At 34.9% G+C, this 21,165-nt stretch overlaps 1 protein-coding gene across 1 annotated transcript in view; it reads left to right on the top strand.

The window, feature by feature from the left end:
* Positions 1-21,165, top strand: part of EYS (eyes shut homolog) — a 1,642,163-nt gene that overhangs the window by 1,373,783 nt on the left and 247,215 nt on the right. Inside the window, exons 32-33 of the mRNA XM_029223300.1 lie at positions 7,298-7,406; positions 18,484-18,704. Coding sequence (XP_029079133.1) covers positions 7,298-7,406; positions 18,484-18,704 — 330 coding nt within the window. The remainder of the gene's footprint in view (positions 1-7,297; positions 7,407-18,483; positions 18,705-21,165) is intronic.

The following is a 21,165-nucleotide window of genomic DNA, read 5'->3' as shown; positions in this document are numbered from 1 at the left end:
TTATAGAGGAAAGTGTGCTGCTGGGCCCCATAGGAGGCCTCCTACATAAAGCCACTTCTCCAAGATTGATAAATGTAACCAACCTACCTAATGGATAGAAATAAACACAGAGAATTAGGCAAAATAAGGAGAGAGAGACATATGTTTCAAACAAAGAAACAAGACAAAACTTCAGAAAAAGAACTAAACAGTGGAGATTGGCAATCTACCTGATAAAAGTAATGATCATAAAGACACTAACTGACCTCCAGAGAGAATTGGATGAACACAATAAGAATTTCAACAAAGATTTAGAAAATACAAAAAAATAACCAAGCAGAGCTAAAGAATACAATAACTGATATAAAAAATACACTAGAAGGAATCAGTAGTAGATTAGATGATACAGAGGAGTGGATCAGCAAGCTGGAAGACAAGTAGTGAAAACCACCCAAGCTGAACAGAAAAAAAGAAGCAAGAACTTTTAAAAATGAAAATGGTTTAAGAGTTCCCTGAGACAATGTTAAGCATACTAACATTTGCATTAAGTGGTCCCAGAAGGAGAAGAGAGGAAGAAAGGGACAAAGAACATATTTTGAAGAAATAATAAATAGATGGAAACTTCCCTAACCTGGGAAAAAAATAGACATCCAGGTCCATAAAGCACAGAGAGCCCCAAAAGAGATGAACCCAAAGAGGTCCACAGTAAGACACAATATAATTAAAATGGCAAAAATTAAAGATAAAAAGAGAATCTTAAAAGCAACAAGAGAAAAGCAGCTAGTTATGTACAAAGGAACTCCCATAAAACTATCAGGTGACTTTTCAGCAAAAACTTTGCAGACCAGAAGAGAGTGGCACCATATATTCAAAGAGATGGAAAAAGAAAAGAAAAGAAAAGAAAAAGAAATATACAACCAAAAATATGCTACCTGGCAAGGTCATCATTCAGATTTGAAGGAGAGAGAATTTTACAGGCAAGCAAAAGCTAAAATAGTTAAGCATCATTAAACCAATCTTACAAGAAATGTTAAAAGGAGCTTATCTAAGTGGAAGAAAAAGGCAACAACTAGAGATACAAAACTGATGAAAGGAAAAACTCATTGATAAAGGCAAACATACAGTAAAGGTAGTGGAGCAACCACACATAAAGCCAGTAGGAAGGTTGAAAGAAAAAAGTAGTAAAATAATCTATATCCACAATAAGTAGTTAAGGAATACACAACATAAAAAGACATAAAATATGAAGTCAAAAGCATTAAATGTAGGACTTCCCTGGTGGCGCAGTGGTTAAGAATCCACCTGCCAATGCAGGGGACAAAGTTTCGAGCCTGGTCCAGGAAGATCCCACATGCTATGGAGCAACTAAGCCTGTGCACCACAACTACTGAGCCTGCACTCTAAAGCCCATGAGCCACAACTGCTGAGCCTGCATGTTGCAACTACTGAAACCCACACACCTAGAGCCCATGCTCTGCAACAAGAGAAGCCACTGCAATGAGAACCCTGTGCACTGCAATGAAGAGTAGCCCCCACTCGCCACAACTAGAGAAAGGCCCGCATGCAGCAACAAAGACCCAATGCAACCAAAATTTAATTAATTAATTAATTTTTAAAAACACATTGTTTAAAAAAAAATTAAACGTGCTGGGGGTTAAAAATGCAGGTTGTTAGAATGCATTCAAACTTAAGAGATTATCAAATTTAAATAGCCACGTATTATATTATATATGAAACCCATGGTAACCACAAACCCAAAACCTATACAGATATACACACACACGAAAAAAAAAAATAGAAAGGAATGCAAACATAACACTAAAGACAGTCATCAAATCACTAAAGAGAGCAAAAACAGTAGAAAGGGACAAAAAAGAACTATATAGACAACCTGAAAACAACTAACAAATGGCAGTTAGTACAAATCTATCAATAATTACTTTTAATGTAAATGGAATAAGTGTTCCAATAAAAAGCCATAATGATTAAAGGATCAACTACATAACAGATTACATAATGATAAAGGGATCAATCCAACAAGAAGATATAACAATTGTAAACATATATGCACCCAACATAGGAGTACATAAATACATAATGCAATATTAACAAATATGGAGCAAAATTGACAGTAATACAATAATAATAGGGAACTTTAACACCCCACTTACATCAATGAACAGACAGAAAATCAATAAGGAAACACTAGCCTTAAATGACTCATTTGATCAGATTGTATTAATAGTTATATACAGAACATACTGTCCCAAAACAGCAGAATTCATGCTTTTCCACTGCACATGAAACATTCTCCAAGACAATCACATGCTAGGTCACAAAACAAGTTTCAGTAAATTTTAAAAATTCAAATCACATCAAGCACCTTTTCCAAACACAAGTCAATGAGACTAGAAGTCAACTGCAAGAAAAAAAACCACAAACATGTGGAGACTAAATCATATGCTACTAAATAATCAATGGGTCACTGAAGAAATCAAAGAAGAAATTTAAAAATACCTAGAGACAAGTGAAAATTATCACACAATGATCCGAAAATCTATGGAACACAACAAAAGCATTTCTAAAGGGGAAATTTATAGCAATACAAGTTTATCTCAGGAAACAAGAAAAATCTTAAGTAAACAACATAACCTTATGCTTAATGGAACTAGAGAAGGAAAACCAACCCCAAGTTAGTAGAAGGAAAGAAGCCACAGAGATCAGAGGAAACATTAAAAAAAAAAAAAAAAAGGAATCAATGAAAGTAAGACCTGGTTCTTTGAAAAGAGAAACAAAATTGGTAAAACTTTAGCCAGATTCATGAAGAAAAAAAGAGAGAGGACCCAAATTAATAAAATTAGAAATGAAAAAGAATTGACACCACAGAAATACAAAGGATCATAAGAGATTACTATGAACAATTATGTGCCATTAAGATGGATTTTATTTTAAATGGGGATTAAGAGGTACAAACCTCCAATTATAGAATAAATAAGGCATGAAGATGTAAACAACATAAGGAATATGGTCAATAATATTGTAATGACTTTGTATGGAGAGAAATGGTTACCAGACTTTTGATGGTGATCATTTTGTAACATATGCAAATGTCAAATCACTAAGTAGTACACCTGAAACTAACATAATATTGTATGTCAACCATATTTCAATTTAAAAAAAATACATGTGGGCTTCCTTGGTGGCGCAGTGGCTGAGATTCTGCCTGCCGATGCAGGGGACGCAGGTTCGTGCCCCGGTCTGGGAAGATCCCGCGTGCTGCGGAGCGGCTAGGCCCGTGAGCCATGGCCACTGAGCCAGTGTGTCTGGAGCCTGTGCTCCACAACAGGAGAGGCCACAACAGTGAGAGGTCCGTGTACCGCAAAAAAAAAAAAAAAAAAAGAAAAGTGACAGATACATATACACAAAGAGAGATAGAGAGAAAGAAAGAGAGAGAGAGAGCCTGTCATCTGGAATTGTGACTTTTGGCAAACTGCCAGCTCAGGAAGAAAATAGAATGCAACTGAAGTATCATGAGCAGAAGTGCACCAAACAATCTCTCTCGGCTCTGTGAATGGACCTGTGGACCATCAATATCACCATAGGCCAGAACTACTCAAACATCCAGAATCCAAAATTCTAGTTTAGGTGCTCAGAGGACCAGGTAGCATTCTCGTTAGGGCAGGCAGAGTTGAGTACAGCACAAGTGCACAGGAGAAAGAGAATAAGAGTGCAGAAAAGGAGAGAAAAACAAAACTATTTTCGACTCAAAATGAGCCTAAACAGCACAATACCAAAACACATGACAACACTGAGAAAGGAAACAAGCAAATCAGCAAATAGAGCATGAATCACTCTAGATAAAATTATTTTTATGGAAAAGTCTGACAAAAACTTTAAAATAAGTATTTTTAGAATACTAGAGAGCACAATTGAATAGCATTCATTTAAAAAAAAGAAATTACAAAAGCAAAACAGGCATAAATTAAACACCAATAAAGGTGGAAAAGATTCAAAATCTTGGGAATAAAAGATTATATTTATTGAAAATTAAAACTCAATATGTAGACCACTGTGGGGGGAAAACTGGTGTCTAGGGAGAATACAGGACAGAGAATTAAGAGAATGTTCTAAGAAGTGAAAGCAAGATTTAAAAATTTAGAGGACATTTTAACAGGCTTCCAAAAAATGTCTAATATGGGTTCTAGAAAAACTCTATAATAAGAGATTTCAGAGAATGTCAAAAAGCAATATTTGAGGTGATTCAGGTGAGAATTTTCCAAAATTGAAGGAATACATAATTGTTGAAATCAGACATGTACTCAGAGTATTAAGAAAGATAAATAATGATTAATCCATCCCTAGATGCATTATCACAATTAAAGAGAAGATCTTAAAGCTGCCAAAAAGAAAAGCTAAAGTAACAAAAGAACAGCTTTTAAGTTTTTTTTTTTTACTGACTTCATATCTGCAGTAGAATGCAACAAATAATTAGCTACTGTTTAAAGTTCTTTAAAAAAATCTAAAATTTTATACATTTTTAAACTATTATTCAAGGGTGATATGACTCTGAATTTACTATCCACAAATTCTCATTACAAGAACTGTTTAAGTTGTATTTAGCAAGAAGATAGATAGATAGAGATAGGTATATCTAGAAGGAAGGTATGGAATCCAGGAAAACAGAAAAATGTCAATAAAGTATTTAATTCTTGATTGCTTTTTATAAAAACTGAACTTATCTTTTAAGAGGCGAAACTGAAAAATATTGTATATTCATTGTCCAAATTTTATAAAATACAAATAAGCAAAAGAGACAAATTGAAAAAATCATTCTCATTCCCAGCATGCAGAGATAGCCACAGATAATGTTAGTGAAAGTAATTCTGGTATTATCTCCATGCATATTTTCATAAAAATAATGTATCACCTAAATTGTCTTTATTTCTTCTAGTTTATACAAATATCTTCTATGCCATTAATTATTATTCTACAACTCCTGTTGAAAAGCTGGATAACATTCAATTATATAAAATTTCTTGGTTGGTAATTAAATCCATGCTCTGTTGTTTACATTTTTACAACCTTCCCTTGGTTTTGGATATCCTGAACTTCCAGTTGGAGCAGAATCTTCTAAAAATTTTTAAATAAATTGTATTTTCCAAATCAGACTGTTTTTCTTCCAAATTGTTTAGCAAGCATACCTAAAGACTATAAGTCTAAAAAATAAGAATGTTAAAGATACTGAAAAAAAATGTCTGTTGCATCAAATTTTAATTTTTAAAATAATTCAACCTAAGTGTTTGATTTTGATTCCATTACAAACAATATTAGTAAAAGTAGATGAACATTTCGACTTGACTGTGTAATGTTTTTCATAAAAATCTCTTTAGAGATCCCTGTCTAGCCAGCAAATAATTGCTTCGACTTTGGATTTTAATATTAGCACTGAATGATTTATGTGTACACTAAATAATGTGATTCTCACCAACCATTTATGAGCTAAGAATGATTATCTCCCTTCTGTGGATAATCACACTTCAGGGAAGAGAGGTTAAATGGTTTGCCTAAGATCACTCAGCCAGTCAATGGATTATCTCAAAATATTATCCTTGAGTCTTTAAATCATTAGACTCAGTTGGCCTCAGCAATACTTGCGAGACATAACGGATATGCACATAGATTTTTCCTCAAATGATTTATGTGGCATAAAGTCTAATTTGTTTATAGAGCATTTTTTTTTTGGTTCTTATGACACAATTTGGTCTGTAAGCAGATATAAAGCATTATAAAAATGAACCTGATAAGAATCCACATGTGGGAAAATCTCTGGTTAAATTAGAGTATCAATTTCCAAAATAGTACATAGACAAAGCAGATAATAGAATCAGCCATTTGGTGGAAGGGTCGGGGGAAGAAAGGCAGGAGGTAACAGAAAGCACATGGAGTAGAATGACTTCTTTTGTAGAACTGCAGTTCAGGGTTAGCCTTTAACAAGTTCTGAGTGAAGTAATAAGAGAGCTTATTATTTCTTAATAAGGACGTGTGCATCCCTGACAGCTATTCCCCCATCTCCAGTATAAAATGTCTATATAGGCCCACATCAACTACAATGGCAAATGTGCCTCATGTGTCCCTTCAATATAAAGTTCATGCAAATGGGACTCTAAGAGATTATACCTAGAACTTAAGAATTTTGATCAGTGATCGACCTATGCTCATTTGCCAGGAACTTCCTTCGTTTTAGCTCTGAAAAGTCCTGTGACCTGGAACACCTCTCAGTCCTGAGCATACTGAGGCCGTTGGTCAAAATTAAAATAAAAACTAATTCTGTTCACTGTCCAAAATTTAGAAAATACAAATAAGCAAAAATGTGCATTAAAATTATTAGTGGGAACCTGCTGTATAGCACAGGGGGCTCAGCTCAGTGCTCTGTGGTGACCTAGATGGGAGGGATGCGGGAGTGGGAGGGGGGACTAAGAGGGAGGGGATGTATGTATACATATAGCTGATTCACTTCATTGTACAGAAGAAACTAACACAACATCATAAAGCAACTATACCCCAGTTTAAAAAAAGTATTCATACTTGCATCATGCAGAGATAGTCACTGAATTGTCTTTTGAAATTCTGTTTTAAAAGTATGTCAAGCACTTCCGTATGTGTACCTTTTCATTTGATTGCATCGTTCTATAAACTCTGATAAATTTTCAACTGTGTATTGACCATTTCTGCCACTCATTCTACAAATTCCCTTAACCTTCTACTCTTGGTTATCTCTGAGACAAAGTACTACCTGGTATATTAGCAGCTTGCCTTCTGAGTTCTGATAACTGTATCACACTGTAATCTCACAGCTCCCGGTTATGCAGCCATTCATTTCTTATTCCATTTCTATCTCCTCCATAGGCCAGGGAGGGGAAGTTTCTACCTAGGGAGTTTAGCATCATTTAACATCAATGTTATGTGTCCAACAATCTCCTACATGAATGAGAACATATGTCAACCATAGTGAGCACTTAAAAGTTATCAATAACTACTCATACACAGAAAGCTCTTTTTGTTCTGTGTGGGTTTAACTTTCTGAAAGCATTTCAACTCCTGATTTAAAGACAGGAGGAGAGAAGGAAAATAAAAGGTGCTGTTAGAAAAGAAATATATCTTTATCTATCCTAAAATGTTCAGACTTGGTTGAGACGATATTTTAGGATTACTGTGATCCAGAATGTACCTCTCTCCTTGGAGTACTTATCTATGTGCAAAGTTATCCTCTTCTTACCAATAACACATACAGTAATGGCCTCTTCTGTTTTATTTATAGCTACACAATGCCTGTTGGCAGCCCTAGGGTTGCTTGTATGATTGAAATGGCTGCAGATGGAAAACCTCCAATACGGAAAGAAGACACCAAGATACCTCATGTGTCCCAGGTAGGTACGCAAATATCCAGTTTCAAACATTACCAAGTGTGCCCTCAATATTTCAAAGTGTTTAAGTTACTAAGCATTAGTCATATTTCTTTAGAGAACAGATTCCTTGTAAAAAGCTCTCAACAAAACACCAGAATATTCATCTGATACTTTAGGTATAATTAAATATATTTAATACTTCCTGTCACTATAAAAGTTTTATTAAATTTAACAATTCTCACACCTTACATATAATATGCTTTATTTTAATAAAACAGCTCAGGAATGGGGAAAGATTAGCAAGATACAAAACGGTGCTTAAAAACTTACACTTTTATAGTCTATGCTAGTGCTTGCGTTATACTGTTTAAAGTCCCTTCTCAGAGTTTTAGATTTACAGGAAACTTTTCTTAGAAACAGTGAATGAAGCTAAATTGAAAGAATAGAGGATGTCTGTCCCTCCAGAGTCAAGGCAATTTGCTGAATTCTTTTCATTTTTATGATGTTGGCTACATGCTTCTTAGTATGACTTTACAGCAATACATTAAAATAAAGAATTTCTGATCCATTTGATAATCATGGAGAGTTAATTTGTATAATTAGAGCTCCAAAGTGCTAATTTTGGTACACAATAAAGTTGGCCATGTGTAGTGCCCTAATGAATTGGAAATTTCCTTTTATTTCTATTTTTTCTGGGTAGTCTCCTGTTGAGTGTATACAGACATCCAAAAGAAGCACATAGGAATATCTAACATTTGCCTAAGTATATTACATTTTCCAAATTATGGCCATATATATCATTTCATCTACCTCCACAAGAACCCTCCAAAGAATGATTGTCCTCTTTATAAGGCTAAGGAAACTGAATGTCAGATGTCTAAAATTTCATGGTGAAAAAGCAATAGACTTGATCCCTGATTTCCTGATTCCCAACTTTTTTTGTTCCCTTATAATACACTTTACGGCTCCTCATTTGCTGATGCAGAGATCCAAAACTGTCGAGTGGCTCGTCAGGATAGGTATAAAATTGGTTTCTGTGTTTTAAAAAGTATGCTAGAGCCCAAGATGACCAAATACTTAGATTCATGACATGGAACATTCAAATGGTGGAAAATATATGAAACACTCATAGTTTTGTGGAAAATCCAATATAAAGCAGCCAAGTGTGATTTTTATCTTTATTAATTCCTTATAGTCATCCACTTTTTATATTGAGAACTCCATATTTTCTTATGAATAGCATATAATATGTTATAACATAAATATTAATGAATTATATCTTAATTCATAGAATTAAGTTCTAAGAATTTTTATACTTTAACTCATCTAATCCATACCAAAAGAAAAAAACCTGTGAGGTAAATACTATCCTCTGCAAATAAAGAGGAGTAAAGTTAAGGCAAAGAGAGGTTAAGTTTCTTGCCCAAGGACACACAGCTGTTCTGGGATTCATATGCAGACATTCACACTAAAGAACCTGTGCTTTTAACCAACACTAGGCTGCCTCACAACCTTTGAAATGGTGTTTTCCCTTAATCATTCTATTGCAACTGTTAACTCTTTTATGTAATTCTCACTTATTGTGTGCTGTTATTTTCTTTTTTACGGTAATAAAGAACCACATACTATAAGATTTATCCTCAACAAGTTTTTAAGTATACTGTAAAATATTGTTATCTGTAGGCACATCGCTGCATCTTGCATGACTGAAACTTTATACCCATTGAAGAGCAACTCCTTATTTCCCTCTCCAACTAGCCCATGGCAACCATCATTCTACTTTCTGCTTCTAAGACTGTGACTACCCAAGAGACCTCATATAAGTGGAATCACCCAGTACTTGTCCTTCTGAGCCTGGCTCATTTCACTCAGCATAATGTCCTCAAGGTTCTTCCATGTTGTAGCATATGATAAGATTTCCTTCTTTGATAAGGCTGAATAATATTACACTGCATGTATATACTGTGCTTTCTTTATCCATTCATCCACCGAGGGACATTTGGATTGTTTACACCTCTTGGCTATTGCGAATAATGTACAATGAACATGAAAGTGCAAATATTTCTTCAAGATCTGTTTTCGATTTTTTTGGATAAACCCAGAAATGGAATTGGTAGATCATATAGTTCTATTTTTAATTTTTTGCAGAACCCTCATACTGTTATCCATGGCAGCTGCACTATTTTACATTCTCTCCAACAGTGCACAAAGGTTCCAATTTCTTCACAGCCTTGTCAACACTTGTTACTTCTGGTTGTTTTTTTATAATGACCACCCTAACAAATGTGAGGTGGTATCTCATTATGATTTTGATTTGCATTTCTCTGATGAGTAGTGATATTGAGCATCTTTTCATATACCTTTTACATATGCCATTTCTATGTCTTCTTTGGAGAAATGTCTCTTCAAGTCCTTCTTTTCCTAGTTTGTTGAGTCTTTTTATCATGAAACAAGGTTGGATTTTTTCAAATGGTTTTTCTTCATCTACCAAGATGATCATGTGTGTTTTATCCTTTGTTCTGTTAATGTGGTATAACACATTTATTGATTTTTGTATGTTGAATCACCCTTTCAACCCAGGGATGAATTTCACTTGTTCATGGTATATGATTCTTTTACTGTGCTCTTGAATTTGGTTTGTTAGTATTTTATTTAAGATTTGCATCTATATTCATCAGGTGTATGAGCTTGTAATTTTCTTTTTTCATAGTGTCTTTTTCTATCTTTGGTATCAGGATAATGCTGGCCTTATAGAAAGAGTTTGGAAGTGTTCATTCCTCTTCAATTTTTTGAAAAGTCTGGAAAAGACCAGTATTAATTCTTCTTTAAATATTTTGCAGAATTTTTCAGTGAAGACATCTGGTATTGGGTTTTCTTTGTTGGGAGGTTTTTGATTACTGATACATTCTCCGTGTTGATCTGCTCAGCTTTTCTATTTGTGATTCAGTCTTGGTATGTTGTATGTTTTTAGGAATTTATCCATTTCTCCTGGATTATCCAACTTGTTGGTGTATAATTGTTCATAGTCATCTCTATAATCTGTATTATTTCTGGGACATCAGTTGTAATGTTGTCTCTTTCATTTCTGATTTTATTTGAGTCTTCTCCCTTTTTCTTTAATTAGTGTAGCTAAAGGTTTGTCAATTTTGTTGATCTTTTCAGAAAAACAACTCTTAGTTTTGTTATTTTTTTTCTATTGTTTTTCTATTCTCCTATTTATTTCTGCTCTAATCGTTATATAATTTCATTCCTTTTGCTAATTTAGGACATAGTTTGTTCTTCTTTGTCTAGTTCTATGAAGTGTAAAGTTGGGTTGATTTGAGATCTTTCTTTTTAGTGAAAGTGTTTACTGCTATAAACTTCCCTCAGTACTGCTTTTGCTACATCTCATAAGTTTTGGTACATTGTGTTTTCATATGTCTCAGGTATTTTCCAAATTCCCTTTTGATTTCTTCTTTGAGCCATTGGTTGTTTAAGAGCACATTGTTTAATTTGCACATATTTGTGAATTTTCCAATTTTTCCTTCTGCTATTGATGTCTACTTTTATTCCAGTGTGGGTGGAAAAAATATGATTTTCAGTCTTCTTAAATTTGTTAAGATTTGTTTTGTGACCTAACATGTAATCTGTCCTGGTTAACGTTGCAGTGTGCTTAAGGAGAATGTGTATTCTGCTGCTGTCAGATGGAATGTTCTATATGTCTGTTAGGTCTATTTGTTCTATAGTGTTGTTCAAGTCCTCTGTTTTCTTATTATTTTCTATATGAATGTTCTATCCCTTATTGAAAGTGGGATATTAAAACCTCATTCTATTATTGTACTGTCCATTTCTCCCTTAGTGCTGTCCATGTTTGTTTCATATATTTGAGTGTCTTGGTGTCAGGTGCATATATATTTAAAATTATTGTATCTTCCTGGTCATTTGATTCTACTATCATTATGTAATGTCATTCTTTGTCCCTTGTTGACTGAAGTCTATTTTTTCCTATATGTGTAGCCACTGCTGCAATGTTTTGGTTACCATTTCCATGAAATATCTTTTTTCATCCTTTTGCTTTCAGGCTATGTGTGTCCTCAAATCAAAAGTGAGTCTCTTATAATAGAATATAGTTGGATCTTGGTTTTTTTTTTAATCTTTTTTTATTCATTCAGCCACTTCATGTTTTTTGATAGGGAGTTTACTCCATTTATATTTAAAGTAATTACTGATAAATACTTGCTATTTCCATTTCAATCATTGTTTTCTGCCTAGCTTTTCCCCCCCTCTTTTGCTCTATTGCTCTCTTCCTTTGTGTCTAATTGATTTCTTTTTAGTAACATACTTTGATTCCTTTCTTATTTTCTTTTTTGTATCTTCTCTAGACATTTTCTTGTGGTTATCATAAGTTACCACAGAACATCTTACAGTTATAACAATCTATTTTAAGCTGTTAGCAACCTAACTTCAATTGCATACAAAAACTCTAACCTTTTACTTCTGCCTGCTCCACACTTTATGTAACTGATGTCATATAGATATAAATATAGATATACATACAGATAATATGTGCATAATTAACACATTTTTATATAGTGTTTTTAGACTTCTGTCTTTTAACTTCAGTACCAGAATTACAAGTGATTTATGCACCACTATGACAGCATTACATTACTATATTTGTCTATATAGCCACCTTTACCAGTGAGCTTTATATTTTCATATGCTTTCATGTTGTTGTCTAGTGTCCTTTCATTTCAACTTGAAGGACTCCCTTCAGCATTTCTTATAAGGTAAGTCTAGTACTGATAAGCTTGCTCGGCTTTTGTTTATTTGAGAAAGTCTTTATCTCTTCTTCATTTTTAAAGGACAGTTTTGCCAGATACAGTATTCATATTTGGTAGCATTTTATTTTGAGCACTTTGAACATATTATCCCACTCCTTTCTGGGCTGCAAGGTTTTTAATAAGAAATACACTGAGAGTCTTATGGGGCTCCCTTATATGGGGTAGCTCACTTTTTTTCTTTCTTCTTTCAAAATTCTGTATTTCTTTTGACTTTTGACAAATTGATTATAATGTGTCTTGGTATGGACTTCTTTGAGTTCTTTCTTGGAAGTCCTTTGGACTTCTTGATTCTGAATGTCTATTTTCTTCCCCAGATTTGGAAAGTTTTCAGCCATTATATCTTTAAATAAGCATTCTGCATCTCTCTCTCTTTCTCTCTCTCTCTCCCCCCTCCCCTTTCTGGGACTCCCATAATGTATATATTAGTCCATTTGATGGTGTCCCATAAGTCCCTTAGGCTTCCTTCACTTTTTTTCAGTCTTTTTTTCCTTTTTACTCCTCTAACCAGATAATCTGAAATGACCTTTCTTTGAGTTTGCTTATTCTTTTTTCTGCTTGGTCAAGTTTCCTGTTGAACCCCTCTAGTGAATTTCCACTTCAGCTTTTATATATTCAGCTTCAAAATTTCTGCTTGATTCTTTATTATATTTTCTATCTCTTTATTGATATTCTCAATAAAGAATATAAGACATTTTAAATGTTAAAAAATAAACATTTTCTTCATGTTTCATTTTCCTGAGCTCATTAAGCATCTTTATGACAGTTATTTTGATTTTTTTTCCAGTAATTTATGTACCTCTGTTTCTTTAGGGTTGGTTTTTGGAGACATTTTCTTTGATTGGACTATGTTTTTGTGTTTCTTCTTGTGCCTTGTAACTTTGTAATGGAATCAACACATTTGAAGAAACAGCCATTTCTCCCAGCCACATGGACTTGCTTTGTATAGGAAAGGTCCTTCACTAATCAGCCCAGTGAGAGATTCTGGGAACCTTTCAAACCTTTTCTGTGGATGTGTCTTCTCTGGGCCTGTTTTTTAAATTCTCTATTATAGGAATTTGCCAGTTTCTTTTTACAGTTGCTTATAATCTTTGCTCCCTCTGGTGTCTGTCTGCAGTACAACAGGTTCTCTGGAGTTGCTACAAGCCACCCAGTTCTCTTTCATTCTCAGCAGACCCAAAGTTTCTATAGAGTATGCGAGTTGTGTCAGAACTCCGAATCAGGCAAAATAGAAACCAGTCCCTCAGGAATACCCCTGAAAAGCCAGAATGCTGGAAACATATTCCATGCGTCTCTACTCTTCCACCCTGCCCCAGCCCCAGGAAGAGGCCATGCTGCCTTAAGAGCAGCAGCACACTGTCCCGCTCTCTTTTGTTTTCAGTGACCCCCCCACCACCACCACCAGGCATCTAGAGTGCAGTTTTCCATTGGTATTTACATGAGATTTGTTCCAGGACCCCCCACAGATACCAAAATCCATGGACTCAAGTCCCTTATATAAAATGGTGTCATACTTGTATATAACTTATGCACATCCTGTATACTTTAAATCATCTCTAGATTACTCATAATATCTAATGCAGTTTGAATGCTATGTAAATAATCACTGGCATGTGACAAATTCAAGTTTTGTTCTTTGGAATTTTCTGGAATTTTTTTCTGAATATTTTTGATCTGCAGTTGGTTGATTCTGCAAATTCAGAGCCCGTGGACACAGAGGGCTGACTGTATGCCAGGTACTGTCAGTGCTTTAAGACAAAGGAGACAGGAAACCCATTCTCAGACAGCCCCCCTGAAAAGCCATTATTTTGGATGCACATTCCATTCACAGGGAGAAGTCAGGGGTTGCGGGGTTTGCCCATTCTTTCCCACTGAGCTGGGGGTGGGGGAGGGGATGTCTATAGTGAGTGAATGTGTGCTAGTCCAAACCTTCACCTTTATTCTCAGGGACCCCCAACCTTGCACCCTTTCCTGTCAGCACTTAGATTCAATCAAGATAGAAACTAGTCTCTTGGGCAGCACCCTAAAAAGCCTGCACATTGGATATATGTTTTAGTTTTCTATTTCCCTCCCCAGAGAGAGACTCAGAGCTGGAAGTTTTCTCCCAATTATGTCTCACTGAGTCTGTGGGAGACCTATGGTGAGTGAGTGTCAAAGATTTTCCTGCCAGCCTCAACACGGCTGGTTTCACAGTCACCTGGGGTACAAGTGTCTCTTAACTGAACTTACATATTTCTTACAAAGAGACTTGGTCTGTGTATTGTTGTTGAATCAGTGTCTCCATGGAGGAAAGAGTTTCTGGAGCCTCCTTTTCTGCCATCTTGATGATCTGTACGATGTTATTTTCTGTTTAATTTCTTTATGTTTATTTCCCATGATTACATTTCATTCTCTTATAGACAAGAGTCATCCTACATCCTCCTTTTATATTTCCACTTCCTTATACCACTTGCTCACAGGTAGCAACTCAATCCATTGATTGCTTCACTAAAGTTCAGTTCTTTCTTCAACAAATTGAGAAGATATTATTTTGAGAACATTCCTTATCCTAGAAAGTCTTAATAATCAAAGATTTAACTGTGAAATATGGGGCTAATGAGGTTTTCACTGATATTTATTAAATTAAAAAAAAACTCTTTATGTGAGCTACTTCATATTAATCTTATAAGAAATTAAACACTTCATATAAGCACTGCTCTGTACCTTATGTCATGTATATTAAATAAAGAGAGCTATATTAGAATTCAAGCCATATTAATATTCCTTCTTGGTTGGTGTCCAGTGAGACTTCACATATGCTGAATCTGGCAAATTTCAAGTTTCTAAAGAAGTGTAAAGTAGGAGAGGAGGCCTAAAAGACAAGTAGGAGACTGAAGAAGAGCAGGATTGAGTTTCATGAATCAGGTCATTTGTAACAGACTTGTATTAAACCTGCTATTTGCAAACCACTGCTGTACACAGTGAGAGAACCCCAGGACGACCATGTTGGACACCCTGCCCGAAAAAGGGATATAGATTAATATAGCAGAGACTATGCTCACAGGTTATCATACTATGGGGGAGGGGGGTAATCTTTGAACTGTAAAGGGGTGGAGAATTTAGATAAATACTGATTTAGGTAAATACTGATTCTTCCTTTTAATCCCCTTTCATTTAATGTCTCCAAACAGTTTTTAAGAATTTAAGAAAAATCATATGTGAAAGTTACTTAAATAAAACTTTCTTCACAAACACTACCTAACATCATTTATCCATCTTTACTGCTGTTTCTGATTTTGAATTTGTCTGCATACAATTCAGATAATATTAAAAACAAAAATTTGGTAACCACAAGTAAAAGTCAGTTCATTCCAATTACAAGTCATCATATTCTTGGCTAAAGATAAGTACACTTCAATAGTTAGTCTTAAGTAAAAAGTACATTTGCCATTACCTTCTCATTAACATAAAAGTTATTTGACTTCAGAAAGATTTGAGACTGTAAGACAAAACTATACATTGAATCAAGACATCACTACAGAAATGTATGTAGTATTCCAATATTTAAATTTAAATTAAAACAAAATGAAAAGGAGATAAAGCAGGTTCTCATCTGTGTCCACCACTCCCCAGCCTCCAGTTTTTAGAAATGTTTTGTCTTTTGCCTATTTTCTTATTTTACTCCTACATATTGTAAAAGAGAGACTATGTTTTTCCTTTAAAGATACACTTTGAGGGGAAAAAGAAGGTTCATTTCTCTCCTGTCAGATGTGGAGCCTTTATCCCTCAGTCACTATTCATATTTTTCATTATCTTGATGATCCCTCCTTGATTGTCCATGTCTGTTCTCTGTGGTTTTATCTTGTAAGATGATATCTTGATGTCAGACCCTATTCTCCACAGTCGGATTCACAAGGAGTTATTAGAAAAGACTTATTTAAAGGCCTGTCTCCTTAAGAATTATTATACACACAAAAGGCAGCTCTTGGATAATTGAGAGCCCAGGATGGAGGAAGTCAACCATTCTAATGGTTATCTATGTGCAGTCAATGGCAGCTGCTCTTTTAGACGTTTCAGGATTCCAACTAAGCTTAGGCTTCAGATCAGAAGAAATACAGAGCCATCTACTTCCATTGTTTGGGTGTTTTTAATGATCTAATAAATCATAGACAGCTCTGTAGACTCTGCCACAGATCTGCCTACAGCTGACAGAAGAGGAAGGTATTTTTCCATTCTCTATCAGTTTTGTGCTAAAAGAGCACACTTGTCAAAGCAGTGAAATGTTTGCTCTTCTAGGTGTGTAATCAATACACAAAAATGTCAGAGGTCTTCAGTGAGAGGAAGGCCCTGGCCTTGGATTCGCTGAGTCTGTAAGTTCACGATGGATCCCAGATTGCATTAGCAGTGAGTCACTTGTCTTAGCTGATAAAAGAGCTCTGCTAATTGGTTGCTAGAGTAATTCACCTAAATATGAGAAAAGATGTGAAAACAAACAGATGTACTACTATCTGCATAAGAGCTTTATCAATACACCATGAAGACTCCACCCCACTGTACTCAAAGAGAGCTATCCTCTGGATGACTGTATATCTAAATCCTATATGAAGTACGTAGAGAAAAACTGAAGGACTACCCTTTGGAACTGAGCCCGAGTTACTAAAATAAGAACAAGAGCTCCAATAATAGTTAGTTTGATCTATTGTGGGTCATGGAGATGCTTTGGCGATCCTAGAATTGAACACGCTTCTGTTCTCTAAAAGCACACGTACATCAAACCAGCACATATTAGTGTAAATATTAAGTGATATTACTGGGCATCTCCCATTCTCTCCTCCCCTTAGTGGCCTAACTTAGTTATTTGTTTCTAGTTTTTTTTAATGCTTACAGTTACGCTTTTCCATATTAACGAATCTGTAATATCAATTTAAATACTTTTCAGACATCAGCTTGGAATGTTTTAGTGTGTTTTAGAGATAAGGACGTCAGAGATATAAATGCACAAATCCTGCTACATCTGTCTGTCATATGCCCAACAGACCTGAAGGTCAGGGTCTCATTTACCAGTCCATCCAGACTCTAATTGCAGCTCATAAAGTCTTATTGAGGGGAGTTGCATTTTACATACATTTAAATGATGAGAGTTCAATTTATATATGTTGCTGCAGGGAGGGAAAGGAGAGATCAAGTAGCAGTTACATTGTGCAGATGACTTTATCATCACTCTAGCCAATGAGTATAAGCTTTATTTTCAAATAAAGTCACATTCTAGATAAAGAAGATACAGTATCTATATACAATGGAATACTACTCAGCCATTTAGAATTGCAACAACATGGTGGACGTAGAGATTATCATACTAAGTGAAATAAGACAGAAAGAGAAAGACAAATACCGTACAATATCACTTATATGTGGAATCTAAATTATGACACAAATGGACTTATCTATGAAACAGAAACAGACTCACAGACATAGAGAACAGCCTTATGGTTAAGGGGGAGAAATGGATTGGGAGTTTGGGATTGGCAGATATAAACTATTACATATGGAACAGATATACAACAAGGTCCTACTGTATAGCACAGGGAACTGTATTCAATATCCTGTGAAAAAGCACAATAGAAGAAAATATGAAAAAGACTGTTCTTTTGATAGACATTAAGTTGTTAATTAATTTTGCTATTATAGTTTCTTGAACTGTCAAAAAAAGAATGTATATATATGTATATGTATAACTGAATCACTTTGGTGTACAGCAGAAATTAACACAACATTGTAAATCAATTCTATTTCAATAAAATAAATTAAAAAAAAATCACCTTCTGAGGTTCTGGGGGTTAGGACTTTAACATATGATTTTAGGGGGAGAAAATTCAATCCCTAACAGTAGTTAATTAACAAGGCTTCATTTTCCTTATCCATTATTATTTGGTAATGTTCACATTAAAATGCAAACAAAATACCTTTCAATGCAAAATTAAAATGCAAAATACCTTGCATTCCAAAATACCTTTCAAAGTAATCAATCAGCAAGGTTTGTTGAATACCCCCCCTTTTCTTTTTTACTAAATTTTATTAGATACTGTGAGAGGTACAAAAAAATTGCAAAATAAATGCCCTTTTCTAAAGTAACTTATCCTATCACCTACTAGTGATGACAAAATTAAGCAGAAATTACAGCCTGTTTTATGCAGAAAAACACATCAATACATGTAATTACAGAACAAAACATCTAGGTCTTTCCCATATAATCTGATAACACTTCATAAAAAGATATTTTGTTGTTATTTTTCCTAAAGGTATATTTTGAAAAATTGTTCCTTGGCCATATCCCTGCAAATGTTAAGATTCCTAAGAATGCAGGCCACGTTTATGGATTCAAGGGCTGCATTCAAGAGCTTCAAGTAAACAACAAAGAATTCTCCCTCATCGATGAAGCCCTGAGTGGGAAAAACATTGAGAACTGCCACATCCCTCGGTGTGAGCATCATCTGTGCCGCAATAATGGTACCTGTGTCAGGTATGTACTAGCCTCCTGCCCTCCAGCCAAATTCTTAAAACAACAAAACCAGCAGCACTGTCATCTGGGTGATAGAAAAGAAAGGTGGGGAACTTCCAAGTTTTTGTGTACATCACCTAGGTGATGATGTTTGCTCAAAGAAATTTATATATTGTGGTTCCAATGTCAGAAATTTCTGAACTCTGAAAACACTAGGTAACTAGACCTGATTTTGGTAATTTTAAATGGATCTAAGTATAATTTTACCAAGGTGTTCTACTCTTTGAAAACATGAATGAGAGATTATTCATTGATAATAGTTTTGGTGCATTAATTTTAGTGTTTGTTTTTGCTTCATCTTAAAAATAAATATACTTAGGTCTCTAAGATTAGAGATGGAGAAAGAATACCTATATCCATTTCTTCTTTGTATTGGCAATTTTTACTTCAAGGAGGAAATATCTTACATAGACTTTTTTCCACCTTGAAGTAAAAATTCATAATGCTTATAAGCTTAAGATCTTAATTAAAATTACTTCCTGTTCCACTAACATGTCTTAAGTGAATTGACCCTGAGGGAGTCTCATTTGGGCAGTGTAGAAAATATCCTCCAATTTCTTCAATCCTCTGAGAAATCTTTATTTCAGGGCTACAGATAATGACAGAGTGGAAGCTGAAACATGTACAGATTGTAATAATTCAAGTCAAGGAGAAATTGACCAAATCTCACAGGAACTATCTTAATTAATTCACGTCAGTGTTTCTAAGGGACAAGTTATCAAGTAGTTAATGACACTATAAATGTAAACATCTATGTGCATAGTGTGAGAAACAGAAAAATTCTATCAAAAAAGTAGGATAGGAAATGGTAGGCAGAGATGGGCTCTGAAAGTAATCACTCAAATAGAAGAAGAAAATAGATGGAGAGAACAAAATGGCAAGGCAAGACAGAGGAATGGACAGATGTGATAAAGTCAGGGTGATATATTTACCAGACAATCACAAACTGACCATAATAAACTTGAAGAAAACACATAGTGAGAAAGGAAGGTATCAGCTCTTAGAGTGTCTAAAACCTTTGCTTCTGATTAACTGTGTCTAAGTCTGTGCCTTAATTTACACATTTGTAAAATAACAACCTATATCACATAGGTAAAGTATAACAGATAAAGTTTTAAAGGATTTTAAAAGAATGAATTTTACTTGGCTATGGTCACTTGTCTGAAGGAAACAAAATCAACCCTTTACTTAGTAAGTATTCTGTTTTATAAGGAACCCATTAATAGCGATTATTTTTTAAATTGTAATAATGCAAAAATTATCCAGCAGAACAAACTTCAGAACTCTGCAGAAAAAAAAATGCATTTTTGCCTAATTAAGTGAAATAGAAACAGGATAAAGGCTTCTCCTCTTGACTTTCTAATGACTGAAACACGTGACTTGCCTTTGATCAACAGAATAACCAATAAAATAGGGTGATGAGATGTCACTTCCATGATTATGTCACACAGGATTGTGAGCAAGGAGACTCTGTCTCTTGCCAGCTTTGATAAAGTGTGAAGCAATTGGGGGAAGGTCCATGTGACAAGGCAGTGAGGGCAGCAGCAACCAGAATGGCCACTGATTGACAGCCAGCAGATCTGAAGTCCTTGGTCCTATAACTGCAAGAAACTATATTTTACCACAAATCACATATGCTTGGGAGCAGGTCTTTCCCCAACTGAATGTTGAGATGAGACCCCAACCTGACCAACACCCTGTCTGAGCTTGTGAGACTTGATACAGAGGACCCAGTGAGGCCTTCCCAAACTCCTCATTCAGGGAAACAATGAGATAATAAATGTGTGTTGCTTTAAGCTGCTGATTATGTAGTAATTTTTTGTTATGCAGCATAGAAAATAAATACCCTCTAGTTTTCTGAATAAATATCTAACATCACCAACTTGGAGAAGCAGGGAAGGGTTTGTTTTATTTTAGAACAGTAATTGTCTCAGATATTGTAAACCAGGTACATGTTAAATAAAATAAACCTCTCATTTTCATAAATTAAAAGAAACTCACATTACTTCCAATCTTGTTATTTAATATATACTTGAAAATAAAAGTCGGGATTGTCATCCTAGTAGGATAGTTATAAGCAGTCCTAGGTAGAATTATACTTTGTCTGTCGTTTCCTGAGGGACAACAAATAACCAAGGATTTTGTGAAGCAAAGATGTGTAGTCAAGACTGTCCTGCACACAAGGAGTTTTCACTCTAGCGTAGAAGTTTACCAGCTCTTCAAACCTTAGGGTGAAACTTCCCACAGAAATGTATCTCTCTTCTGTCACATACATTATTCTGGCTTTCCATATCCATTTCTCAATCTTTCAAACTCTCAAAGTTTACTCTAGAGAAATCCACTCAAATGTCAACAGACTTTGGCAAACACTATTTAAGGTCTTCCAGATCTGTACGTGCTTTCTTATGGCCAGTAAAATGGA

Source organism: Monodon monoceros, unplaced genomic scaffold (assembly GCF_005190385.1).
Source record: "Monodon monoceros isolate NGI ecotype Baffin Bay Population unplaced genomic scaffold, NGI_Narwhal_1 Super_Scaffold_15, whole genome shotgun sequence".
In the NCBI taxonomy this organism is placed as follows: domain Eukaryota; kingdom Metazoa; phylum Chordata; class Mammalia; order Artiodactyla; family Monodontidae; genus Monodon; species Monodon monoceros.
This window is presented reverse-complemented; position numbering and strand designations above follow the sequence as displayed.